Source organism: Bos grunniens, chromosome 19, assembly GCF_055505025.1.
Source record: "Bos grunniens cultivar Pamir isolate PY7600 chromosome 19, Bosgru_T2T1.0, whole genome shotgun sequence".
Classification (NCBI taxonomy): domain Eukaryota; kingdom Metazoa; phylum Chordata; class Mammalia; order Artiodactyla; family Bovidae; genus Bos; species Bos grunniens.
In genome coordinates, this window is record NC_141183.1 from 35522434 (window position 1) to 35548358 (window position 25925).

The 25925-nt window shown below is 46.7% G+C and overlaps 1 protein-coding gene across 5 annotated transcripts; it reads left to right on the plus strand.

Moving 5' to 3' along the window:
* The first annotated feature begins 5091 nt into the window (after positions 1-5091).
* CTC1 (CST telomere replication complex component 1) lies at positions 5092-25770 on the plus strand. Of its 5 annotated transcripts, none has more exons than XR_015147916.1 (23): positions 5092-5139; positions 8574-8737; positions 12631-12868; positions 13019-13227; positions 15236-15380; positions 17450-17740; positions 17853-17981; positions 18503-18735; positions 18855-19032; positions 19240-19328; positions 19838-19964; positions 20582-20696; positions 20834-21161; positions 21240-21329; positions 21577-21770; positions 22635-22696; positions 22792-22966; positions 23284-23361; positions 24099-24243; positions 24336-24400; positions 24640-24805; positions 24901-25027; positions 25182-25770. XR_015147916.1 is itself a non-coding variant. In XM_086359027.1 (23 exons), the coding sequence occupies exons 1-23, from the start codon at positions 5107-5109 to the stop codon at positions 25319-25321; spliced, it is 3633 nt and encodes a 1210-aa protein (XP_086215153.1). In that variant the 5' UTR covers positions 5092-5106; the 3' UTR covers positions 25322-25770. The 5 variants fall into 5 exon arrangements, 3 of the variants coding, with proteins under 3 accessions (XP_086215153.1, XP_086215154.1, XP_086215155.1); XR_015147917.1 differs by having other exon boundaries at positions 13019-13221; XM_086359027.1 differs by having other exon boundaries at positions 19128-19328.
* The last annotated feature ends 155 nt before the right edge of the window (positions 25771-25925 follow it).

Consider the following 25925-nt stretch of genomic DNA (forward strand, 5'->3'; position numbering starts at 1 on the left):
TAAGCCAACTTTTTCACTCTCCACTTTCACTTTCATCAAGAGGCTTTTGAGTTCCTCTTCACTTTCTGCCATAAGGGTGGTGTCATCTGCATATCTGAGGTTATTGATATTTCTTCCGGCAATCTTGATTCCAGCTTGTGCTTCTTCCAGCCCAGAGTTTCTCACGATGTACTCTGCATATAAGTTAAATAAGCACGGTGACAATATACAGCGTTGACGTACTCCTTTTCCTTTTTGGAACCAGTCTGTTTTTCCATGTCCAGTTCTAACTGTCGCTTCCTGACCTGCATACAGATTTCTCAAGAGGCAGGTCAGGTGGTCTGGTATTCCCATCTCTTTCAGAATTTTCCACAGTTTATTGTGATCCACACAGTCAAAGGCTTTGGCATAGTCAATGAAGCAGAAATAGATGTTTTTCTGGAACTCTCTTGCTTTTTCGATGATCCAGCAGATGTTGGCAATTTGATCTCTGGTTCCTCTGCCTTTTCTAAAACCAGCTTGAACATCAGGAAGTTCACGGTTCACATATTGCTGAAGCCTGGCTTGGAGAATTTTGAGCATTACTTTACTAGCGTGTGAGATGAGTGCAATTGTGCGGTAGTTTGAGCATTCTTTGGCATTGCCTTTCTTTGGGATTGGAATGAAAACTGACTTTTCCAGTCCTGTGGCCACTGCTGAGTTTTTTCCAAATTTGATAAAGGTGGAAGAGTGGAAAAAATTGATTTAAAACTCAACATTCAAAAAACTAAGATCGTGATAAGTAAATTTATATTTTAAAAAAAGGAAACAAAAAAAACCTAAGATCATGGCATTTGGTCCCATCACTTCATGGCAAATAGATGGGGAAAAAAATGGAAATAGTGACAGACTTTATTTTCTTGGGCTCTAAAGTCACTGTGGATGGTGACTGCAGCCTTGAAATTAAAAGATGCTTGCTCCTTGGGAAAAAAAAGCTATGACCAACCTAGACAGCATATTAAAAAGCAGAGACATTACTTTGCCAACAAAGGTCCATCTATTCAAAGCTATGGTTCTTCCAGTAGTCATGTATGGATGTGAGAGTTGGACTATAAAGAAAGCTGAGCACCAAAGAATTGATGCTTTTGAACTGTTGTGCTGGAGAAGACTCTTGAGAATCCCTTGGATTGCAAGGAGATCAAACAAATCCATCCTAAAAGAAATCAGTCCTGAATATTCATTGGAAGGACTGATGATGAAGCTGAAACTTCAATACTTTGGCCGCCTGATGTGAAGAACTGACTCATTTGAAAAGACCCTGATGCTGGGAAAGATTGAGGGCAAGAGAAGAAAGGGGTGACAGAGGATGAGATGGTTGGATGGCATCATCAACTCAGTGGATTCAATGGACATGACTTTGAGCAAACTCTGGGAGATGGTGAAGGACAGGGAAACCTGGCGTGCTGCAGTCCATGGGGTTGCAAAGGGTCTGACAGGACTGAGCAACTGAACAACAACTACAAACATACATGATTGTATTAATCAGGATCAGAAAACATCACACTCAGAAAGGTTTAGTCAGTAAGAATTTAATAGTCTACTTAAAGAGATATGGGCAGGATTAAGGAACGACAAAGTGCAATGGGCCACCCAGAGCCTAGCAACAGCATAAAGTGGTTAGCACCTCCAAGCTTGAAAGTACGAAGGGAGAAATGTTATGAGCTGGGAGAGAGGTGGAGCCATGAAAGAAGGGTGTTCAGTAGACCTAGGAAACTACTGCCACAAGCTCAGTGTTGAGAGAGAAATAGAATAAACAGTGAGTTCTCCATCAGTCCTGAATCCCCCTGCAAAATGTCTCTGTCTCCCATTAGTCAACCTAACCTGATGCCTGAGGGCAAGAAAGCTGGAATGGAGTGCTAGGACTGGTACAGTGGTACCCAGTCTGGTGGTCTTTCTAAAGAGTCAGGCAACACAGAAATACTCATAGGAAAAAGTTAAAAGTCTTTATCCTTATCCCTCTCCTGCCCCATTCTCTTCCCTTCCCCAGTATAGGGCCAAGCCTAGGGTGAGGTAAGTAAGGCACTTGGGATGCAACATTTAATATATTTTAGGTGGCTCACTTATCTCACCCTAATTCCATCCCTGTCCCAGATATAACAGTTATTACCTGTTTGGTAGGTAATATTCCAGGCTGTACTTGGGACTCACTTCTGACAGAGACCACCTGTTGACTCTTGGCATCTGAGTACTCCCGGAATTCTTTCCCTCCAGCCACTCCCTGGTTCCATCACATACCTGATTTCCAGCTCCTTCTGGGGGTTTGCTCAGCTCTCTGTCTGTCTGGGCCTGTCTCTTCCACATTTTAGCACTCCCTGTGTACTGTAACATTCAAGTTTTCACTTTCATACAGTGAGTTCCAGATTCATCAGTTTGGTCCTGATCCTTCTCCTGACTTGGTTCCTATATCTCCAGCTGCCCCCTGAACAAGCATAACCTATTCAAAATTACCTGATCTGAGCCAGCTCCCAATTCTCCATACTCCCCCCAACATCAGACTCTGTGACAGACCTTGGGGCCCTCCCATTTGATCCTGCCTGCTGCCACCAGATTAAGCAATTAACCTAACATTTAAATCATACCAGTGAGGGTGGTGGTGGATCCAGTTCAACTTTGTCTGATCACTGTAGACTAAGCTCAACTCTCCTTTTTATGAACTATCAAAAGTAAATTGCAGAATACAGAGCACATCTTCATGACTTGGTAAATAGAGGGGGGTCTTCTAGAGCTTAGAAATACTGAATGCAATAGGAATGATTAGGTTTGTGATTTTGACTAGGCTCTGACTGGTGTTCTAATTAGGGAGTCAATGTGGCTGCAGTGGAGTGAGAGAGAGGTTTCACCTCCTCTAGGGGAATCTCTCATTCCTGTTGTATTGATGAAAAGGGAAGGGACATATCTCTGATGTAATAATGGGAAATAATTGCAAACATATATTTGCCTTATAAATAACTTGGCACCAACATTGTAAATCAAATATACTTCAATAAAAAATACAATTAAATTTAAAGAAATTTTAATTCTACAAGTTATGGTATCCCCTAATTCAATTTCATTCAATACAAGCTCTCTATTCCTTATTACATGAACTAGTTATACATTGTGGTGCCCAGTTATTTATAATAAATGTTATTCTATCTTGCTCTAAAAATGATTTGAAGCTGCTGCAAGTATACAATGGTCTTTGATGCTCTTCTTTCACTTCATACCTTTAATTTCCCTTCCTTCCCTCCAGCCTCACTGACTTCTTGCATTTTTTTCCACTACAAAGCCTTTGTTGTTTCACCTGTCCTTTCTTTCTCTATAATCCCCATCATATGAATCCTTCACTTCTCTCAATTTTTTAAATAGAAAATCATTGTTTAAGTAAGGCTTTCACTATATAAAAGGGACACCCCTGCATTCCTCAGTACCTATAACTCACATTCTACACATTTTACTTTACTATTTCCCCCATTTGACTATGAGTACCTAGAAATAACCTTCAGAAAACTAAGATCATGGCATCTGGTCCCATCACTTCATGGGAAATAGATGGGGAAACAGTGTCAGACTTTATTTTGGGGGGCTCCAAAATCACTGCAGATGGTGACTGCAGCCATGAAATTAAAAGATGCTTACTCCTTGGAAGGAAAGTTATAACCAACCTAGACAACATATTAAAAAGCAGAGACATTACTTTGCCAACAAAGGTCCATGTAGTCAAGGCTATGGTTTTTCCAGTGGTCATGTATGGATGTGAGAGTTGGATTGTGAAGAAGGCTGAGTGCCGAAGAATTGATGCTTTTGAACTGTGGTGTTGGAGAAGACTCTTGAGAGTCCCTTGGACTGCAAGGAGATCCAACCAGTCCATTCTAAAGGAGATCAGTCCTAGGTGTTCACTGGAAGGACTGATGCTGAAGCTGAAACTCCAGTACTTTGGCCACCTCGTGCAAAGAGTTGACTCATTGGAAAAGACCCTGATGCTGGGAGGGATTGGGGGCAGGAGGAGAAGGGGACGACAGAAGATGAGATGGCTGGATGGCATCACCGACTCGATGGACATGAGTTTGGGTGAACTCCGGGAGTTGGTGATGGACAGGGAGGCCTGGCATTCTGCGGTTCATGGGGTCGCAAAGAATTGGACACCACTGAGCAACTGAACTGAACTGAACTGACCTAGAAGTTTTAACCTAATCTATTTTTCTTTGTATTTGATGCCCAGAACAGTACTTTTCAAACAAGAAGCTTATAAATTTTTGTGTATTTACTAATGAAAGCCTCTTCTCTTCCTAATTTAGTCTTAGGACTAAATTTAGTCCTTTAGTCAACCCATGGCTTAATAGGCAGTGGAGTGCACAGAATTCATGCAACTATGTGTCAGCACTATTCTAGGCTTTGGGGGTATAGCAGTGAAGAAAGCAAATAAAAATATTTGCTCTCATGGAGCTTAATTCTAGAACATGGAGACTGACAGTTAAAAAAAAAAAAAAAAAGGAATGATGTGCTCTGGCTGCATTAAGGAGGAAACAGTTCCTCTACTTGGCAGGATCAGCAAGATGGAAAGATGCTTAGGCGTTATCAGCCAGGCCGGTTGTATTTGCGCTCCTAAAATCCCTCATCCCAGAGATGCAAGACAAGGTATCACTGCTGCTGCTGCTGCTAAGTCACTTCAGTCGTGTTCGACTCTGTGTGACCCCATAGACGGCAGCCCACCAGGCTCCCCCGTCCCTGGGATTCTCCAGGGAAGAACACTGGAGTGGGTTGCCATTTCCTTCTCCAATGCATGAAAGTGAAAAGTGAAAGTGAGTCGCTCAGTCGTGTCCGACCCTCAGCGATCCCATGGACTGCAGCCTACCAGGCTCCTCCATCCGTGGGGTTTTCCAGGCAAGAGTACTGGAGTGGGGTGCCATTGCCTTCTCCGAGGTATCACTGGGGAAGAGATTAGGTATGCCAGAGTAGGGGACAGGGGTGGGAGTCAGAGCAGAACGGTACTGAGGCTGAATGGGGAGGAGTCGGAGGTGGAGCCAGGGGCGCGCCCGCTGATGACGTCACGAATCAGCCGTCCTTCAAGTCTCCGCGCGCTTCGCAGGGGGGAGTCGCGGGCGCGTCATGGCGGGCTGCCGGCCTGGGGTTCCTGGCTCTGTGAGTGCTGTTCTCCGTCCCTCGTCTCTTTTTTTGTTGTTCCAGATTTTCTTTTTTCCCCCTGTAACCTCCTCCTTGCCTCTCTGCCTCCCTGACGTCGCTGGCCTCTCCCGGGGGAGAGCGACTGTGAGGCTGTTTCTTCCGCCCCTTTCACTGGTTCTGCGTATTTATTCCATTATGCTTGCGGCGCCGTCTGTGAGTATTAAACACGTCTCTGTCCAATGTTTAGGTTTCAAGCCCAATGGGAAGCCAGGATCACACTAACGGCTACCTGTGGGCCTGTGAGTTCCTGGGGGAGACCCCTGACGTAACTATAGAGAAAATGGGTAACCGATAATCCGGAAAAGCTTATAAGACCCGAAGTGCGTGTAAGATTTGCTGCTGCTGCTAAGTCGCTTCAGTCGTGTCCGACTCTGTGCGACCCCATAAACGGCAGCCTACCAGGCTCCCCCGTCCCTGGGATTCTCCAGGCAAGAACACTGGAGCGGGTTGCCATTTCCTTCTCCAATGCATGAAAGTGAAAAGTGAAAGTGAAGTCGCTCAGTCGTGTCTGACCCTCAGCGACCCCATGGACTGCAGCCCACCAGGCTCCTCCATCCATGGGATTTTCCAGACAAGAGTACTGGAGTGGGGTGCATTGCCTTCTCCGGCGTGTAAGAGTTAGCAGGGTTTAAAAAACAAAGGAGATAAAAGAGGTTTCAAGGAGCAAGCAAAAATCTGTTCAAAGGCTAGAAATAGAGCAAAAGAGTTTGTCTTTGAAAAACTCAAGAAGTTCAATTGGGTGGTGGTGGAAGGGTCAGAGCTGACAGTCTTGTAAGTCTTGGTAGGCAGCGACTTCAACCTGAGGATAACGGAGTTATTGAAGCGTTTTAAGCCAAAGAGTGATCGGTTGAGTTTCATTTTTGTTTCCTTAGGTAGGAGTGTAGAGAGTGGACTAGCGAGTATCTGTTAAAAGACTGTGGTTTATGTGTAGTAAGAGGTGGTGGTGACCCCCGACCCCGCAGCAATGTTGAGGTTCCAAACGTGAAGACATTAAAAAGATATTGAGGAGATAGAATCTAAATTAAGTAAACTTCCCAGGTTAATACTTTCTTGACCTCATCCACTGACTGGATGGCTTTAATAGCCAGTGACGGGTCCTGGTTTTCCTAAATCTATACTTTAGCTGAGATCTCTCTCCTGATACCAGTTATATCCACCTGCCTACCAGATTCTCCACCTGGCCAGCCTACATACCAACACTGAACTTCCCACAAAATCCACATCTCTTAGGATGTTCACTAGCTTTGCAAATATCCTCAACCCAATGGTTCTACTTTGAAATATGGATATCCTCTTTCACTTCTTCCTTTCCCTACAGGAGACCCAAATTCAATATACACTGTTGCCAACCTCCTCACCCCACCCCACCCACTCCTGGATTCTGATTCAATAGATGGAACCACCTAAAAATCAACTGCGGTTTTTTTTTTTTTTTCCAACTGCGTTTTAAGCAAAAGTTTGGTGATTCTGAGGCAGCAGTACCACTTTGAGAAACAGTAGTATTCTATGTGCCAATGGAGCTAAAAGAGAAGACCAAGAGAAGAAGACAAAAAATGTGGGAGTCTGGGCTGTTATTATGTTGGTGGGCAGTTCTGAGTGATGACCTGGTCCAATTTTGAGAACCCTGACCATGAACAAGAGTGACTGAGGTAGGGTGAAGGTGAGGTCAGTGATAGCACTGTTTACAAGGACTCTGAAGTCATCTAGAACTTGAATGCTGGTTTTTCAAGCTGCTAAAGGCTAATTGGGGACTTTCAATTTGGCGCAATGGTAGAGAATCTGCATGCCTATACAGGAGACACGGGTTCGATCCCTGGGTCAGGAAGACCCCCTGAATTAGGAAGTGGCAACCTACTCCAGTATTCTTGCTGGGAAATCCCATGGACAGAGGAGCCTGGTGAGCTACAGTCCATGGGGGTCACAAAGAGTCCGATGCAACTGAACAGCACACAAAGATTAACTGAATGTGGAAGACTGATCATAGAAGAGCATTGGAGGAACAGGGATAAAGCTGTAATGGTTTAAGATTATCGCTGGGGATCAAGAAGGATAAAGGTCCTACCCCTAAGTATTGTTGAATCTTTCGGAATTTTTAAAGAAACCTGCTTAGCACTGAGAGTATGCCAGACTGGTCCCCTCCCCTAGAGTTATCTATATACAGAGGCAACAAAATCTGGCACATACACAAAGATGGTTCCTGTCCTTCTTAGGAAACCCCTTAGCTACAAGGTTAAGATCTACTAGATTACTAGAACAGGAAACAATTCCAGGGAATTGTGTCTTACATATAATCAGTTTATAGTACCTCAAATGTATACACTTCACTAAAAAATGAGGGGGCATTAATAAAAGAATTAGAAAAAAAGGGGGAAATGATTAAAAATTATACTGCCTATGTTCTTTTATGTAACGTCTATTAAGCACATTTCCATATACATGTTACTATACGGTACTATGTACTATAGTTTATGAGCAATTTAAAGGATTTTTTTTTTGAAGGTGACTTTATTTCTTTAAAGTTAACATAGCAACAAAACCTTTATTTTTTTAAATTTATTCATTTGTTTTTGGCTGCTTTGGGTCTTCCTTGCTGCACCAGGGCTTTCTTTAGTTGTGTCGAGTGGGTGCTATTCATTGTGATGCATGGGCTTCTCATTGCAGTGGCTTCTCTTGTGGAGCTCAGGCTCTAGGTGGTGCAAGGGCTTCTGTAGTTGCAGCTGGAAGGCTTAGTTGCCCTGAGGCATGTGGAATCTTCCCAGACCAGGGGTTGAAGTTGTGTCCCCTGTTTGGCAAGCAGATTCTGAGGGTGACTTTTGACCAGTTTTGTTCCACTTCCTGGCTTTAGAATCAGACCCATGGGAATTTTCTGGTGGTCCAGTGGCTAGGATTCGGTGCTTTCACTGCACAGGGTCTGGATTCAATCCCTGGTTGGGGAACTGGTATCTTACAAGCCATTCAGCATGGCCAGAGGAAAAGAAAAAAAGAACTAGAATCAGACCCCATATAAGATGGGCTGCCCCTGCTGATCACTGCTCTCAATAGAGGCGTATGCAAGGTACTGTGGGAGCCTCAAGGAAGGGAGCAGGATTCTCTCGGAGATGCTCAGAGAAGACTTCATGAGGAATATTTATTCTAATTGAGTGCTTTAAGGATTGGTACGGTTTTGTTAAAGAGGCAAGGCCAAAGCTGAATGGCCAGTTGTCTAAGCTGATTGTCTGTCTGAAACTAAGACTTCTGAGGTTTCTTCAAACTCTAAACTCCTTTACATTACATATTCATTTACATTCCCTCTTAACTTTTTTTTTTTGTAATCTATTCCTTTATTCTTTCCCAAATTTCCCTGGTGGGCAGGATAGTCAGGAAGGTGTTTTAACTAGCTTTACTTTCCTCAGGAGCAAGCCTGGCTTGAGGTCGCCCAGGCTTTCATCCAAGAGACCCTGTGTCCACCTGGCAAGGAGCCTGATGTCCAGTTGGCTCAGTTGGTCATTGACTGTGTGAAGACTACCTGGTTGTCCCAGGGAACGAGCCAGGGTTTGACACTGCCCCTCAGCTACAGGTAAGAAGGGGAGGGGTTCACAGGAAAGTTAAATTTGGGATTGAAAACAAAGTACTTATCTTTTGAGATGAGTGAGGGGAAACTTGCTGAGGTGAGAAAAAGGTGGTGTAAATAAAACCTCCTTTTGCCAATCCTTCTCCTTCTCCATCAAGCTGCTTTCCTTTAACTGTTGATCTTATTTGGCTCAAGTCGTGTTTAGAGACAAGGGGAAGGGGTTGAGAAGATAGAAAATATCGGAAAAGAACCCTCAAAGTGGGGAGAGAGGCTGATATTATTTCATTTGTTTGTGCTAGGAAACTAAGATATAGACAGTGACTTCAGCAAGTGCAGATCATTGTATTTTGGGAGACCTGAGTTTGAGGTCTGAAGCCGAGTTATTTTATTTTATTTTTAAAAACTTTACCATTTCCTAAGGGCTTCCCTGATGGCTCAGCAGTAAAGAATCCGCCTGCACTGCAGGAGATGTGGGTTCAATCCCTGGGTTGGGAAGATCCCCTGGAGGAGGGCATGGCAATCCACTCTAGTATTCTTGCCTGGGCAGACAGAGGAGCCTGGTGGGCTACAGCCCATAGGGTCCCAAAGAGTCAAACATGACCAAAGCACCTTTGCAAGCACGTACCATTTCCAAAACTGTTCTAGGCAACGTTAATAAAGTACCACAGGAAAAGGGTTCCATGCCAAACATGCTTGAGAGACACTGGATGTGATAATCTTCTCTAGGAGAGTCATGAGGTTCATTAACATGTTAAAGGCTCTGAGAAGTCCTCCAAAAAGAAACCTGTTTATCTCTTCATAAAAGTAACCACTATCTGGAATATGGGAGAATTCTTGTGAATATCTTTATATTTTTTTCTATACATGAATCTATCCCTAAGCAATATATAGTGGTTTTACATGACTTCAGACTTTGTGTAAATGGTCCAGTACCTTATGTATCCTTTGCAGTTTGCTTTTTGTGCTTAACCTTCTGAGATTTACTCACATTGATAGCTCTAGGTCATATTTTTAACTGCCGTATGGTATTCTGTCAAGTGAATATTGGAGAAGGCAATGGCACCCCACTCCAGTACTCTTACCTGGAAAATCCCATGGATGGAGGAGCCTGATAGGCTGCAGTCCATGGGGTCGCTGAGGGTCAGACACGACTGAGCGACTTCACTTTCACTTTTCACTTTCATGCATTGGAGAAGGAAATGGCACCCCACTCCAGTGTTCTTGCCTGGAGAATCCCAGGGACGGGGGAACCTGGTGGGCTGCTGTCTGTGGGGTCGCACAGAGTCGGACACAATTGAAACGACTTAGCAGCAGTAGCAGCAGCAGCAAGTGAATATACATATCACTGTTTTTTCTTTTTTAAAAAAGGTAGAAATCTGTCTAGGTTTGTTTAATTTGTTGTTTCCCAATAATTGAAAATCAAAAAGAATCATTGAAAAGTGGTAAATCATCAATTTTTAGGAAACTTGCAAACTTTTATAAGTTTCTTGTTATTCTTCAAGATAAATGTAGAGTAGATAGCACAATATGTAGAAGATGGTGGGTGAGGATAAAGTAAAAATTATTTGATGGGTCAGTTCAGTTCAGTTCAGTCGCTCAGTCGTGTCCAACTCTTTGCGACCCCATGAATTGCAGCACACCAGGCCTCCTTGTCCATCACCAACTCCCGGAGTTCACCCAGACTCACGTCCATCGAGTCAGTGATGCCATCCAGCCATCTCATCCTCTGTCATCCCCTTCTCCTCCTGCCCTCAATCCCTCCCAGGATCAGAGTCTTTTCCAATGAGTCAACTCATTGGCCAACTCATGAGGTGGCCAAAGTACTGGAGTTTCAGCTTTAGCATCAGTCCTTCTAAAGAAATCCCAGGGCTGATCTCCTTCAGAATGGACTGGTTGGATCTCCTTGCAGTCCAAGGGACTCTCAAGAGTTTTCTCCAACACCACAGTTCAAAAGCATCAATTCTTCGGCGCTCAGCCTTTTTCACAGTCCAACTCTCACATCCATACATGACCACGGGAAAAACCATAGCCTTGAGTAGATGAACCTTTGTTGGCAAAGTAATGTCTGTGCTTTTCAATATGCTATCTAGGTTGGTCATAACTTTCCTTCCAAGAAGTAAGCGTCTTTTAATTTCATGGCTGCAGTCACCATCTGCAGTGATTTTGGAACCCCAAAAAATAAAGTCTGACACTGTTTGTTTCCACTGCTTCCCCATCTATTTCCCATGAAGTGATGGGACCAGATGCCATGATCTTCGTTTTCTGAATGTTGAGCTTTAAGCCAACTTTTTCACTCTCCACTTTCACTTTCATCAAGAGGCTTTTTAGTTCCTCTTCACTTTCTGCCGTAAGGGTGGAATCATCAGCATATCTGAGGTTATTGATATTTCCCCCGGCAGTCTTGATTCCAGCTTGTGCTTCTTTCAGTCCAGGGTTTCTCATGATGTATTCTGCATATAAGTTAAATAAACAGGGTGACAATATACAACCTTGACGTACTCCTTTTCCTATTTGGAAGCAGTCCGCTGTTCCATGTCCAGTTCTAACTGTTGCTTCCTGACCTGCATACAAATTTCTCAATTTATTATTTGACAGGAAAATTTTTCATTTTTCCATTTCCCTTCATTGAGTGCATGCTGTATGTCAGGTCCCAGGGCATACATGGGACTTTGAACTTTCAACTTTCCTTGAAAGTTGGAGGACAGGACCTTGAAGAATCTACGAAGAGTGACCCTGTCCTTACTGTTTTTTGTCCTGCAGGTGCTTTGGGTGAAGGAACAGTTCTCTCTAGCCGCTTTTTCTTAGGCTTTTATAGAAGTAGGGAAAGATAGAAATACTTCTGAGTGAGACATGCCTGGCTTTGCCACCTACACTACTGTGTATCTGAACCTCTGAATTTCTTCATTGGTGGTGTTTCCAGGGGTTTTTGGTGAAGATTCAATGCAATATTGAGCATGAATGGACCCAGTATAATATGTGCATAGCAGGGGCACACCACATATTAGTGTCTGGTTTGCCTTTTATTTGCTCTGAAGTCACTGGGAAAGAATGAGGCCAATGCAGAAGGGGAGTGGGCCATCTAAAATAGCATTTCTAATCTTTAGCACTCACATGGGGATTATGTTCCTGAGCGTAACAAGGAGAATAAGTTGTTACATTTTGTAACCTTATCCTTTTTCTCTTGGGGGGGGGGGGGGAAACCATGGGAATGTAAGTGAGTGGAATAATGTATTACAAAAGTGTGACTGTCACTACTTTGATAAATTGTATTACATTCTCTGTGAGATACCTCACAATGGATACTGACTCAGCAGTATTGCAGCACTTTGCTTGAGAATGGCTGGTCTCAAACATCTCTTGAAAGCTGGGAACTCGTGATACCAACTTCCCCCTCAGCCTCAACCTCCCAGCCAGTCTCCAGTGCTATGATATTCTAGATTAGGAAAGGAACCTGATTGGGGCCAATGATGTTGAGCCATTAGGCAGATGTCTTAGTGTCTCCACTGGAGTTCTCTGTGGAAGCTGAGAGCTGAGATGCTGTCAAGGGAGCAGTTTGTGCGGTCTCTAAAGCGTTCTCCCCACATGCTCATCCCCTCAGGCTGCTTTGACATTCCCACTCCATTTCTCTGGATTCTGTCTGTAGCACTATCTTGTTCAGGATCTCATTCAGCAGACTTTCTTCTGGCCTTCTCTAGGTACCACCCAGTCTTTGGACCCAGACCTCCTCCTCATTTTCTTAGGCCCTCACTCCCAAATTTTTTCCCTTTAATCAATCAAACTGTCTTAGTCCACGTTCCCCATTGATCTTTCCTTAGGATCTTGGGGGATTTGTGGAGGGTGAGGATAATTCGTAGGCTTGAATGTAGCTATACAGAACCTCTGTTCTCTTCACTCTGCAGCTTTGTCTCAGTAAAGGACCTCAGGACCCACCAGCGTCTCCCATGCTGCAGCCACTTGTCCTGGAGCAGTACTGTGTATCAGGCTTGGGCCCAAGAGGCTGGACCACGTGGGGTTCCTCTGCCCCGGGAGCGACTGTTACTTTTAGGGACACTTACCGACCTATCAGGGAACTTGGAACAAGAGTGCAGGAATGGAAGCCTCTATATAAGAGATAACACTGGTGCCCTGGATTGTGAGGTGAGTAGGAAGGGGGTGGTCAAATGCCTCAGATCCTAATAAGAATGGCATCTAGGGAGCAAGACAATTAAGTCTCTGAGGGAACAAAGATGGAGCAGGATGGATTGGGCGCCAGGATCCTGATTAATCCTTGCCTTTGGTCTTTTCTAGCTCATAGATCTGGACCTTTCTTGGTTGGGCCATCTCTTTCTGTTCCCCAGCTGGAGTTACCTCCCTTCTCCGATGAAGTCTCCAGGAGAGGGGCACGTGGAGCTCTGGGGTACCCCCGTGCCAGTATTTCCTTTGACCATCAGCCCTGGCCCTCTCACCCCCATCCCTGTTGTCTACCCAGAAATGGCTTCCCGCCTGCTCAGGTACAGGTAATTCTTCCATCCAAGGGAGGAGGGAGCATTGTAAAACTGGGAGGACAGTGGATCAGTGGAAGGAAGGAAAGAAAGGCATAGAAAGCAATATAGATGGAATGTTCCAAATCAGGGAAATGATGGAGGATTCTTCAAGAAAAGCCTTATCTAAGGGCAGGTAGAGTTTGAAGGAAGCTTTTAGAATAATGGCTTTGGGCTATGGAAATTTTACATCCCTATTTCTCTTCAAGAAAATTAGAGATACCAAGGGAACATTTCATGCAAAGATGAACTCAGTAAAGGACAGAAATGGTATGGATGTAACAGAAGCAGAAGATATTAAGAATACACAGAAGAACTGTTCCAAAAAGGTCTTCACGACCCAGATAATCATGATGGTGTGATCACTCACCTAGAGCCAGATATCCTGGAATGTGAAGTCAAGTGGGCCTTAGGAAACATCACTACAAAGTTCATAGAAGTGATGGAATTCCAGTTGAGCTATTAAACATCCTAAAAGATGATGCTGTGAAAGTGCTGCACTCAATATGGCAGCAAATTTGGAAAATTCAGCAGTGGCCACAGGACTGGAAAAGGTCAGTTTTCATTCTAATTCCTAAGAAAGGCAATGCCAAAGAATGCTCAAACTACCGCACATTTGCACTCATCTCACACGCTAGTAAAGTAATGCTCAAAATTCTCCAAGCCAGGCTTCAGCAATACGTGAACCGTGAACTTCCAGATGTTCAAGCTGGTTTTAGAAAAGGCAGAGGAACCAGAGATCAAATTGCCAACATCTGCTGGATCATCAAAAAAGCAAGAGAGATCCAGAAAAACATCTATTTCTGCTTTATTGACTATGCCAAAGCCTTTGACTGTGTGGATCACAATAAACTGTGGAAAACTCTTCAAGAGATGGGAATACCAGACCACCTGACCTGCCTCTTGAGAAACCTGTATGCAGGTCAGGAAGCAACAGTTAGAACTGGACATGGAACAACAGACTGGTTCCAAAAAGGAAAAGGAGTATGTCAAGGCTGTATACTGTCACCCTGCTTATTTAACTTATATGCAGAGTACATCATGAGAAACGCTGGGCTGGGAGAAGCACAAGCTGGAATCAAGATTGCCGGGAGAAATATCAATAACCTCATATATGCAGATGAGACCACTCTTATGCCAGAAAGTGAAGAACTAAAAAGCCTCTTGATGAAAGTGAAAGTGGAGAGTGAAAAAGTTGGCTTAAAGCTCAACATTCAGAAAACAAAGATTATGGCACCTGGTCCCATCACTTCGTGGCAAATAGATAGGGAAACAGTGGAAACACTGGCAGACTTTATTTTTGGGGGCTCCAAAATCACTGTAGATGGTGACTGCAGCCATGGAATAAAAAGATGCTTACTCCTTGGAAGAAAAGTTATGATCAAGCTAGACAGCATATTCAAAAGCAGAGACATTACTTTGTCAACAAAGGTCCACATAGTCAAGGCTATGGTTTTTCCAGGGGTCATGTATGGATGTGAGAGTTGGACTATAAAGAAAGCTGAACACCAAAGAATTGATGCTTTTGAACTGTGGTGTTGGAGAAGACTCTTGAGAGTCCCTTGGACTGCAAGGCAATCCAACCAGTCAATCCTAAAGGAAATCAGTCCTGAATATTCATTGGAAGGACTGATGTTGAAGCTGAAACTCCAGTACTTTGGCCACCTGATGTGAAGAGCTGACTGGTTTGAAAAGACTCTGATGCTGGGAAAGATCGAAGGCAGGAGGAGAAGGGGACGGCAGAGGATGAGATGGTTGGATGGCATCACCGACTCAATGGACGTGAGTTTGAGTAAACTCCCAGAGTTGGTGATGGACAGGGAGGCCTGGCATGCTGCAGTCCATGGGGTCACAAAGAGTCGGACATGACTGAGCAACTGAACTGAAGTGAACTGAGATTGTAGTGGAAAGGAAGGCATTTGTAAGGGGGGAAAAGAAAGAGGAAGAGATAAAAAATGACTGCTCTTCTCTCTACCTTTTTTAGAAGTAAGCACAGAAACGTGCAGCCAAACCTTGCTGGGAATCTAATTCGATTCAGTGCTCTGGTGAAAAGTCAGAAGAAAGCTTACTTTGTCCTGTTTCTTGGTGGATCCTCCCCAGCTGGCACCCAGGTGTCTGTCATTGTGCAGGTAGGTTTAGGGTCAATTCAGGAGTGTGGAGGTGCGAGTGGGCTGTACAGGCTCCTAACAGGTAAGATAGCATCATAGGAGAAACCATGTGGGAAAGGAGGACAGCTTCAGAGACTTGCTTCTAGAACAGTGCAGTTGAGGGAAGAGTGCATGGGGTACCTCCCCTGTGTATAGAAGATGGGGAGAAGACTTCCCCGCTCATTCAAGGAGACAGCTTCTGTATCGTGTATCCCATTTTGAAAAACTGCCAGAATCACCTGTTTTCCCCCAGAAGAGTGACGAAGAAAAGTATTTATCTGAACACCATTAAAACATGGAATAACATGTTCTTTAAAAAAAAAAACTTGGTGCTTACTGTTGAGTCTTTTTACATCAACTGATATGATTTATTTTTTTATTGAGTATAATTTTACAAATACAGTCTCTATTGTACGTCAGTGAATCAGCTATATGTATACATAGGTCACCTCTTTTTTGGAGTTCCTTCTCATTTAGGTCACCACAGAGCATTGAGTAGAGTTCCCTGAGCTGTACAGTAGGTTCTCATTAGTTACCGGTTTTATGCATAGTAGTGTGGGTATGTTGGAGAAGGTGACGGCACCCCACTCCAGTACTCTTGCCTGGAAAATCCCATGGATGGAGGAGCCTGGTAGGCTGCAGTCCATGGGGTCGCTAAGAGTCGGAAACGACTGAGCGACTTCACTTTTCCCTTTTCACTTTCATGCATTGGAGAAGGAAATGGCAACCCACTCCAGTGTTCTTGCCTGGAGAATCCCAGGGACGGGGGAACCTGGTGGGCTGCCGTCTATGGGGTCGCACAGAGTTGGACACGACTGAAGCAACTTAGCAGCAGCAGCAGCAGTGTGTGTATGTAAATTCCTGTGTTCAGTCAAACCATCATAAACTACTGGTTTTGCATAAGCAGTAAACTCGTGAAGTCTTAGCTATGAGTGGTGACATTGAGGTCTGGTTGGTGTTTTCAAGTAGAAATGAGGGTCTGTGAAGCTGAGCACCTGGGACTGTGAAGTTCAGGTATCTTGAATCATCAGTTGTGTTTCGAAGCCCCTGAGAATGGCATTTGTGCTCTGGGAGGAACATGCCCTAAAAGATGGTTATATTTATTAATGGTCTTCTCTATGTAACTTTCGCTTAAATTTCTTCAATAACCCGTTGTTGGCCCCTTGTACATTCCATATGATACCTTCTGGGGTTTATTTATTTCCTACTTGGACGATTCTCCCTTTCCAATTGATTAAAAGTCTTCAGCATGTTATTTCTGGATTTTTTTTATTCATCTTGGCTCTTCCATTTTGTCTCCCGCCACCCCCAAGAACATTCCTCCTCCGTCCTGGCCAGTGTTTTCCTTGCCTTGCTCATTCTGAGTTCTGAACATTTCTGTATTGTTTTTTTCTTGCTTGAAACACCTTCCTCTCTCGTCTCCACTTCAGCAATCCAGAGATGGCCTTCAGGACCCTGGCAAGTTCAGCTTCGGTCACTTGGCCTTCTTGATCATCTCAGCCCATCCTGACCTCTTTTCTTTCTCTGAAACCTTACAAATGTGTGTTGTTTTTGCCACTTGTTCATGTATGTTTCCCAGTGGTTTGATATATGTTAGAGAAGAGAGAACAGTCTATGTTATTTCCGTTAACATCTGTCCCCATACTGGATACATACGTACGTGTTCATATTGATTAAATAAGTGAAAGTTGTTTGCATGGCTGGTCTGTGTGGCGGGGTGCGATAGGGGAAATGCAAGGGCAGAATTGTCTGCACGAAATACTTATATATTTTGGAGGAAGCTGTACAGATGGTATGTGCCTTGGGGGAGGGATTAGGAAATGTTTGCCATCTTCTATGAGAGGGGAGAGTTCCTGAGAGTTCTGAGGCTTAAGATTTAATTGGCAAACAGGAAAAATAAAGAAGTAAGGAAAAGAAAAAAAAAAGAGGTAAGGAAAGGCTCTCGAGGAGCCAGTCCTTGAGGTGACATGGTGATGGGAAGGAGCTCCTGCAGAGGGACAGGACATGGGAAGCCTCTCACGTACTGTGTCACCTGCTTCTGCATAAGCCAGGTCCCTGCCCAGCTGGTGTGGCACCGAGCCCTCTGTCCTGGTAGAGCCTATGTGCTGACAGAACTGCGAGTATCCAAGCTCCCTGGTCACCGTTACCGGGTGTGGATGACCAGCACCTCCTCCCAGCTGTTGCCGCTGAAACCAGAATGTGTACGAGAGCTGGAACTGGAGCTGACTGGAGTCCCCTTGGAGGCCGACCCCCAATCACTGCCCCGGCCCAGCAGCCCCCAGGACAAGAAGTGTCCAGGTCCAGACTGTCTCGTCCGGGACTCCATACTCTTATCCTACACGGTGCGCCCGAGGGAGAGGTTCCTGAGCCTGGGGTGGGGGGAGGGGGCAGGAATTGTGGGGTCTTCAAAGAGGAAGGGCCTGGGGATCACCTGGCTCTTCGGCTTTTTTGCAGGGAATGGTCACTGACACGCTGAATCAACCTGCGGGCCTCTATGAGCTGGACAGGAAGCTGGAGCTCTGCCTCGCCTACCAGCAGTTCCGTGGCCTCAGGAGGGTGGTGCGACCAGGAGTCCGTCTGGAGGTATGTGAGGGGGTCAGGGCTGGTGACAAAGAGAGACTCTCTTACCTTTATGGGTTGGTCTTTTTTTTTGAGCAGGTCGACACCCCTACAACAAAATTATAAAAATAATTAAATGTATTGGAGTGCAAGGTGCTTTTGTAAATAATGATTTGGACGAGAGCTCAGATCAGGAGTGGAGATTGGGGCCCTGGGAGGAGCAGGTGGGTCCAGAGCATCTCCTTTCTAGAAGGACCTTCTCACTGGAGGAGGAGATGTTGGAGCTGAAGCACAGGTGTGGGGCCAGGATGACCTCAGGCAGCCCAGTGAGCCCTCTGGCCCACAGAAAGGCTGAGTGTGGCTCCTGGGAGGTGAAGGCTTATTTACCACAGGGGAGTGGGTCATGATGGCAAGCAAGACAGAACTGGAGGGAAGTAACCTGTAAAGGAGAAATTGTGTGTTTCCTATGAGCCAGGCAGTGGCAAACTGCATTTACCTCTGTCTGGGACCATTGAGTTACTTTTTCACCTCTTCTGCCTCTGCAGCTCCAGGATGTTCACCTCCTGCAGTCAGTGGGCGGGGGGACGAGAAGACCCATATTAGCTCCCTGCCTTCGTGGTGCCGTTCTGCTTCGCGGCTTCTCTCATCAGGTGCCTGAGACTCAGTTTTCCCACCAAGTCCCCCAGGCCTCCCTGTATGAGCAGCTGGTATGGGAGCATCAGTTAGGACTCCCCATCTACCTGTGGGTCACCAAGGCCCTGGAGGATCTGGCCTGCAAGTGAGGAGGACGTGGATTGGGGCTGGGGAGGTGGTGAGGGGTGGGCCACTTCGTCTCAGGGAAGCCATATTCTGGAAGAGCCTCTGGGGGAAGTGACTCTACTTCTCTGCATGGCCAAGGCTGTGTCCTCACGTGCTGAGATACCACCAGTTCCTGAAGTATTCATCACCTGGGGACCCCAGCCTGGGACTACAGATCCTGGCCCCGATCTTGGAGGTTCTTATTCCACCTGGCTGCCCTGGTCGGAACACACACAGCGAAATCCTTGAAGAGCCACATCACTGTCCACTCCAGAAGGTCTGAAAATGTTGGGGAATGGGTGGCAGATCTAACACCCTGGGGGACACCGGGGCACAGGGGACACGTAACCTGATGTCTTGTCTCTTGGACAGTACACCCAGCTGCAGACTCCCTGCTTTTTCCCTACTTTGGCCTTCCTGAAAGAGGAAGCGAAGCGCAGGGCCTGGGCCTCCTTTGACCCTAAGACCCTTCTGCCCCTCCCAGAGGCTTCGCACTTGCCCAGTTGGCAACTCAATCAGCGCCTGGCCTGGTCCTGGCAGTGTCTGCTGCCTTCTGCGTTCCGCCCTGCCCCGGTGAGTGTGGCTCCAGCAGAGGTCTGGAGACTTCCTCTGTTTGCCACTTTCACTACTCGTACCATAGTCCTTGTCATTTTGATGGCACTAGCCTTCTTACTAGACCGCACCATCTCTTCCTGGACCCCTCTCATCCACTCCCCTGCAATGACTAGAAATGGGTGGGGTAAAATGTAACGTGGTTTACAAAACTCTTTATTTAAATCCTTCTCTTGTTTCTCCCAGAGTGTATAAAGTCAAACCCAAACCCCCTGTTGTGTCTTGTCCTCCATGGTCTCCTGGCTCTAACCTCGATCTGTAAACTTTCCCTCTGGCTGCTAAATGTGTGAATGCAGGTGAATTTTCCCCAATCTTTCTACCCCGCTTCAGGATAAATTCTTGAAGCTCTGAGATCATGTCTTTGTGGTTCATTTTGTAGCTCTAACAGTTAACACTATGCCTGGCACATGGTAGATGCTTTGTGTAGTTGTTTAGTGAAACTTGATACCTAGGCCTTCATTTCCTTGCAGGTACTACTTGGGATCCTGGTGCCTTCATCTCGTAAAGGGTGTCTGCGACTTCGGGACCAGAGCGGTTCCCTGTCCTGCCTACTCCTGGCCCAGCCCTTGCAGCCCCTCACTGACCCCAGGCTCATAGGTTTGGAGTTCAGTGGTGGAGAGAAGATGATGGGAGTGGGAAAGAGGGTCTCTGAACTGGGGAGTGTAGGAGAGAGCTTCTGCCAGGATTCAGTAGACATGCTCAAGTGGCTTATTTTGATCAACAAGTCTGGGGAGTGGTTTGGGAGGCTGGTATGGGCAGGTGGTGTAAAGGAGCCAGGGGTTCCCGGCCGGAATCACAATTCCCACATTCATTTCTCCCTCTGTAACTCCTCACAGACACACCAGGATGACAGCTTGCATTTCTCATATCCCTAGTTTGGAAGAGGAATGGTCTTGGAGTTATTGAGGCTTGTAGCCAGGGAAACCCTGGAGAGGAAAGCTTCTCAGACCTCAGAACAGGTGTTTTAGGGATTTATGAGAAAGAATCAGGCCTCTCAACCTAGGGGGCCAGGGGTGGGATTGGCTGTGCTGATGGAACAGTTTCTACCTTGGAGGTACCACTCCTCCAAGATGGGGGTCAGGCCTGGGCCTTCACGTTGTGTTAGGCATGCAGCTCCTGCCTGGATTGAGCGTGAGACCTGTGGGGTGGGCTGCTTCTCTGCCCAGCCCACAGTCTTCTCCTCTCGCCAAAATAGAAAACTGTCTTCCTCTCAGGTTGCCTGGTGAGGGCAGACAGGTTCCAGTTGGTCATAGAAAGGAATGTCAGAAGCAGCTTCCCTTCTTGGAAGGAGCTGAGCACCACAGACTTCATCCAGAAGAAGCAGGCCAGGTAGGTCCTTAGGGTGGTGGCTGTCCTCTGGGTCCCACCACCAGGGAAGTGGAAGGGGAAGTCTCCATGCAGGGGGTGGAACACTGGGGCACAATGCCTGCATCGCTAAGAAACCTCTTCCTTGTCTCTCCCAACAGAGTCTATGTCCAGTTTCTTCTGGCTGATGCCCTGATCTTGTCTGTGCCCAGACCCGTCCTTCACTCAGCCACCTCCTCCACACCTCCTCGGACAGAGCCTTCCCCTCCAGAGGGTCCCCACATAGAACAGAGCCGGCTGTTCTTGCTGTCCCACAAGGAGGCACTGATGAAGAGGAACTTCTCTGTGCCCCCAAGTGCCAGTTCAGAGGTGCCCCAGCCCACCCTCAGTTTCCATGTATTAGGGAGCTGGCTTGGGGGCACCCAGAGGAAGGAGGGAACTGGATGGGGCCCACCTGAACCCAAGGAAGATGAAAACTCAGATCAGAAGGTAAACTGGGGTCTTGGACCTCTGATCTGTCCTCCTGAGCCCCAGCTCTCGTCTGAGGGACTCTGCTCTCCCTGTCAGGTCCTCCTTCTGTTCCTTGGCTCCTCAGTCCGCTGGTTTGAGTTCTTGCACCCAGGGCACGTGTACCGGCTCGTGGCTTCTGGCCCTCCCGTGAGTGCCCCACTTCACCACACCCTTCCCCAGAAAGGGGAAGGGTATTTTGGCTTGCGGTCTGGAAAGGAAGTTCTAAGTCTTCTGGAAGAAAGGTGGATGTAGATCAAATAGAAGGCCTGCCTGTGTCTAGACCACTTCCTTTGTCAGGCCCCAGAGAGGAAACAGAATTGGGTCATAGTTTGTGAGGAACCTCTCTCCAGACCAGGACACACTAGGAGATGGTCATGTCCCCATTTCCTGGCAGACATTGATGTTGTTCGAGGAGGGTGGTTCATCCTGCGTGTCACAGCATCCTCTGGAGCTGGCTGGCTGTGCATCCTGCCTCACTGTCCAGGATGAATGGACTGTGGAACTTGCAAGCTCTCAGGACATCCCAGAGGTGCTGGGTATCCGCCCGACACTGCCTGAATCCTCACTGACTGACCTGCTCAGTGGCAAGTAAATGTCCACCAGTTCCTCCAGCTCGCTTGGCTGCTCTCTCTTCCTCTGCCGTGGTTGTGTCGGATGAATTGTCTGTCTCCTGCTACAGTGTATGTTTCATGAATGTGATTTAGCTCCTAGAGGAGGGATGGCGGTGTAAGATAGAAGCTGTGTTTCATACCTGTTTACCACCGCTGCCCCCCTACCCCCGCCCCGGCTCAGCATGTCACTGACATTATCATGAGCAGGCTTTCTCACAATTGAGAACAAAGCTTAGCAGTAAAAGGAAATATAAGAAACAAACAAAAAAAGCAAGGACAAAAGCTAAAAATCTCTAGAGAAGGACCTTCCTTTAGTGCAAGAATTGACTGGCTTATAGCTTCAGGAATAGCTTTACTTTCCTTGTGTAAGCTTTTTTGGGGGCAGCTGCAGTGCAGTTGAAGATGCTGCAGAGATACTTCCCCCTGTGTAAGCAAACAAACAAACACCATGTTGGATTATATGTGTAACTTTTACAAAACTTCCCTAGAAGTGCAGGTTTTCAAGGACCTATGATTTGAAGGAGGGGGCACGGGCCCCAGTGTATAAAGCTGAGAATGATGGGCTGACTGAGATTCTAGGGTAAATGCAAGTGGAGATTCACCTTTGCTGGGGTATTTTTTGGTGAGGCCTCTGTGTACAAAGCTGGATTGGGTTTTGGGTTTGTGTGTGTGTAGTGATCTGCTACAACGCTGTTTTTCCCATAAGCCGTTACTTTTAGTATTTGGTTTGAGACATTTCAAGGCTTTCCAGGACCTCATAGGTAAAGTTCTAGCAGCTACTGTAACTCCTTTCTGTCCTGGGATCTGACTCCATTCTCACTCTATTTCTCTGACCCTCCAGTTCTGCAGATTCCTTGGTGTCTTTTTCAGCTGAGATTGTGTCACATCTCTGGATGAAGCCTGGTAATAACACCTGTTTGGGTAAAGGGTAAGAAATAGAGTGGTGGAACCTAGTGATCCTGAGAGGGACCACTAACCCCTCCCCATTCCTCCTGTAGGGAGCTCTGGGGCTGTGAGACGGTGTGTGAAGCTCACCGTAGCTCTGGAGACTGCTGACTACAAATTCCCTCCTCACTTGGATGTGTATATTGAAGACCCACACTTGCCGCCCCCACTGGGACTTCTTCCTGGAGCCCGAGTCTACTTCCACCAGCTGGAGAAAAGGGTTTCCAGGTGAAGACCTGTGTCGATGGCCTGGCCTCCCCTCCCTCCTGATGCGCTTCTCTTGAATGCTTGCCCTCCCTGTGTGGCGATGACAGCTTCTCTTTGCTGTTAGGTCTGCTGTGTTTCTCTGCCGTGTATGCCCTTTGCCCCTTTGCCCCTGCAGTATGTTCCAGACTAGCCCTTCCCTTCCTCTGCCCTCTGTGCTGATAGTGCCAGGGTCAGGGCACGTCCCTCAGGGGGAGTGGCTCGTCCTGTGACACCGTCCCAGCCCCTACCTCAGACTGACTTCTTTCTCCTCCTCCTCTCTCCCCCTCCTGCACCTGCAGGTCCCACAACGTTTACTGTTGCTTCCGGTCGTCAACCTGTGTGCAGGTCCTGCATTTCCCCCCAGATACTACGGTCAGGTCAGTGGCCCAAAGCCCATCTCCAAACCTTACAGCCTCACATCTGAACCCCACACCTGTTCCAGGCTCTGCAATTTTTCCCATAACTCCAAGCTTCTCCCCTCCTAGTAAAATGTGTGTAGTCAGAAGGATTTCCTCTGCTTCAAATGAAAAATGTCCATACATATCATTCTACCCAGGAAGATTTAGTGTTCTGGGATTTTAAAGGGTTTTCAATCCAAAATACAAATATGTTTCTTAGCTAATATCTTGGTTTTTCAAGCCTGAGAAATAATCGATGACAATCAGAGATCAAGAATCAAAATAAATGGGGGCCCTGGGGAACTTGCATTTGTACCCTGCTATTGTGTGAAAATTATATAAATCTTAATTATGTTAAATTGGTTCATAGAGTATTTCAAGTCTACTATGTCCTTCTACTTTTCTGTCCATTCTGTTAATTTTTTAGATTTTGATATTGAAACTCCAACCAAAAAAACTTAATTTATCTACTTAAAAAAATTGTAGTATATAGTGGACCTATATGTACCTTTGCTCTGTATTTGCCATATCTCCTGTAAATGTGTTTTCATACTTAGAGAATTTAAAAAATAAAAAAAGAAAGGAGAGGCCCTGGGGCTTCCAGGAGAGCACAGAAGCCACTACTGTCCCTGTCCTCACGCCTGCTGAGTCCTTCCAGACAAACTCTGCTTTTAGAACACTGTTGGCTGTTTCTTGAACCCCCCTTCTCTCTTTAGTGCCCCCCTGCCCCACATCTACCTGGCTGAACTTCTGCAAGGTGACAAGGCCCCATTTCGGGCCACTGCTTCTTGCCATGTCGTTTCTGTCTTCAGCCTTCATCTCCTCTGGGTGTGTGCACACTGTACCAGCATCTGCCCACAGGTAAGAGCAGGGACAGGCTAAGCTGGGTGCAGGGTGCCAAGAGGGCTGTGATGGGGGCGAGGGGATTTTGCCAACCACTTTCTTCATCCCAGGGAAGGTGTCCTCGTCAGAGCCCCGCTTGCCCCACTCAAACATCTGTAAGCCAGGCCAGCATCAGGTGAGAGCAGAGCACAAAGTGGGCACCCATTGCCCCATTTCCATGACTGTCTGCTGTCCTGATGTTAGCACAATTCCTGAATGGTGGGAATTGCTTAATAAATATTTTAGAATGAATGGATGAGGGTATAGTGAGCTAACAAGGTGTAGAGCGATTCCTGTTGGGTCTGGGTGACTGGCCCCCTGGGTTTTGCTGTCAGAGTTTCTATTTCCTAACCGCCCCCGCTCCCCCGCTCCCAGGCTCCTGGTGGAGGATGGGACTGCAGAAGCTGTGGTGACCTGTAGAAATCATCAAGTGGCAGCAGTTCTAGGGCTGTGTTCCAGTGAGTGGACCTCCCTCCTCGAGTTTGTCCGAGGGCCGGGGAAAGTGGCCTTGCAATTTACAGGGCCTGGAGCCCAACTTGAGGTGAGATGTGGCTGGGAGGTGGGGGCTCAGATAGCCATTTTCCTGGGAGCTTGGTTAGAAGCTTGAGTCCTGATGAAACCTCTTTCCCTTTCTAGTCCTCAGCTGAGGTGGATGAGCCCTTGACCCTCTTCCTCTGGACCCTCTGTACCAGTTTCTCTGTCCTCCGCCCTATGGTGCTTTCTTTTGAGCTGGAGAGAAAACCCTCCAAGATCATCCCATTAGGTGAGGGTCAAAGGGCAGGGATGTAGATTGATGGGTCACAAGAGGAAGAGGGAGGGGGGATTGACAGGGAATTTCTGAAGTTGGGAGGAGAACGGAGGGTGGGGACTGAAAATCACATACACAGGACCTGTGTTTTTCTCTCTTCCCATCTCAGAAGCTCCTCGGCTACAGCGATTCCAGTGTGGGGAGTCCCCTTTCCTGACTCGAGTGAACCCCAAGATCCGACTGTCATGCCTCTCTATCCAGGAGCATGAGCACCCCAATGCCCTGGGGGCCTTAGTTTCCTCCTGCTAACCGAAACTGCAGTGGCTGGAGATCTTGAGGCTGGGCTTCAACTCCTTTCCCTGGTCATGGCCCTTAACCTTCTCTGAAACTGAACCAGGACCCCAGATCCTTGGATTCACAAAATGCTGCTGCTGCCAAGTCGCTTCAGTCGTGTCCGACTCTGTGCGACCCCATAGACGGCAGCCCACCAGGCTCCCCGGTCCCTGGGATTCTCCAGGCAAGAACACTACCCTGCTGTTATTGCTCCGTATTCTAATGCCAACCTGCCTTGAGGAAATTGTGGAAATCATAGTGCTGTTGCCTTTCCTCTCTAGTAGGTGTCGAGGTACCTGTACTCACAGGTGGTCCTGAGCACCTGGGTTCTGTCTTTGTGGCAGGGACTTGCCCCTCATGGGTTTGCTCCTGACAGGTTCCTTGCTCTACAATAAAGTTCTTGGGATGTTTCTCGCTTTCACTCAGGTGGGTCTCAGGCCTCATGACCTGGCAACCCACCCTTCGTTTACCATCATTTTGGCCTTGTTTGCCATCAGTGCCAAAACAGGTTTGGAGAAGAACTTCTGGTCCAGTGAAGTCAGGCTGTGCAGGGAGTCAATTAGGGAGAAGAGTGCAGGTT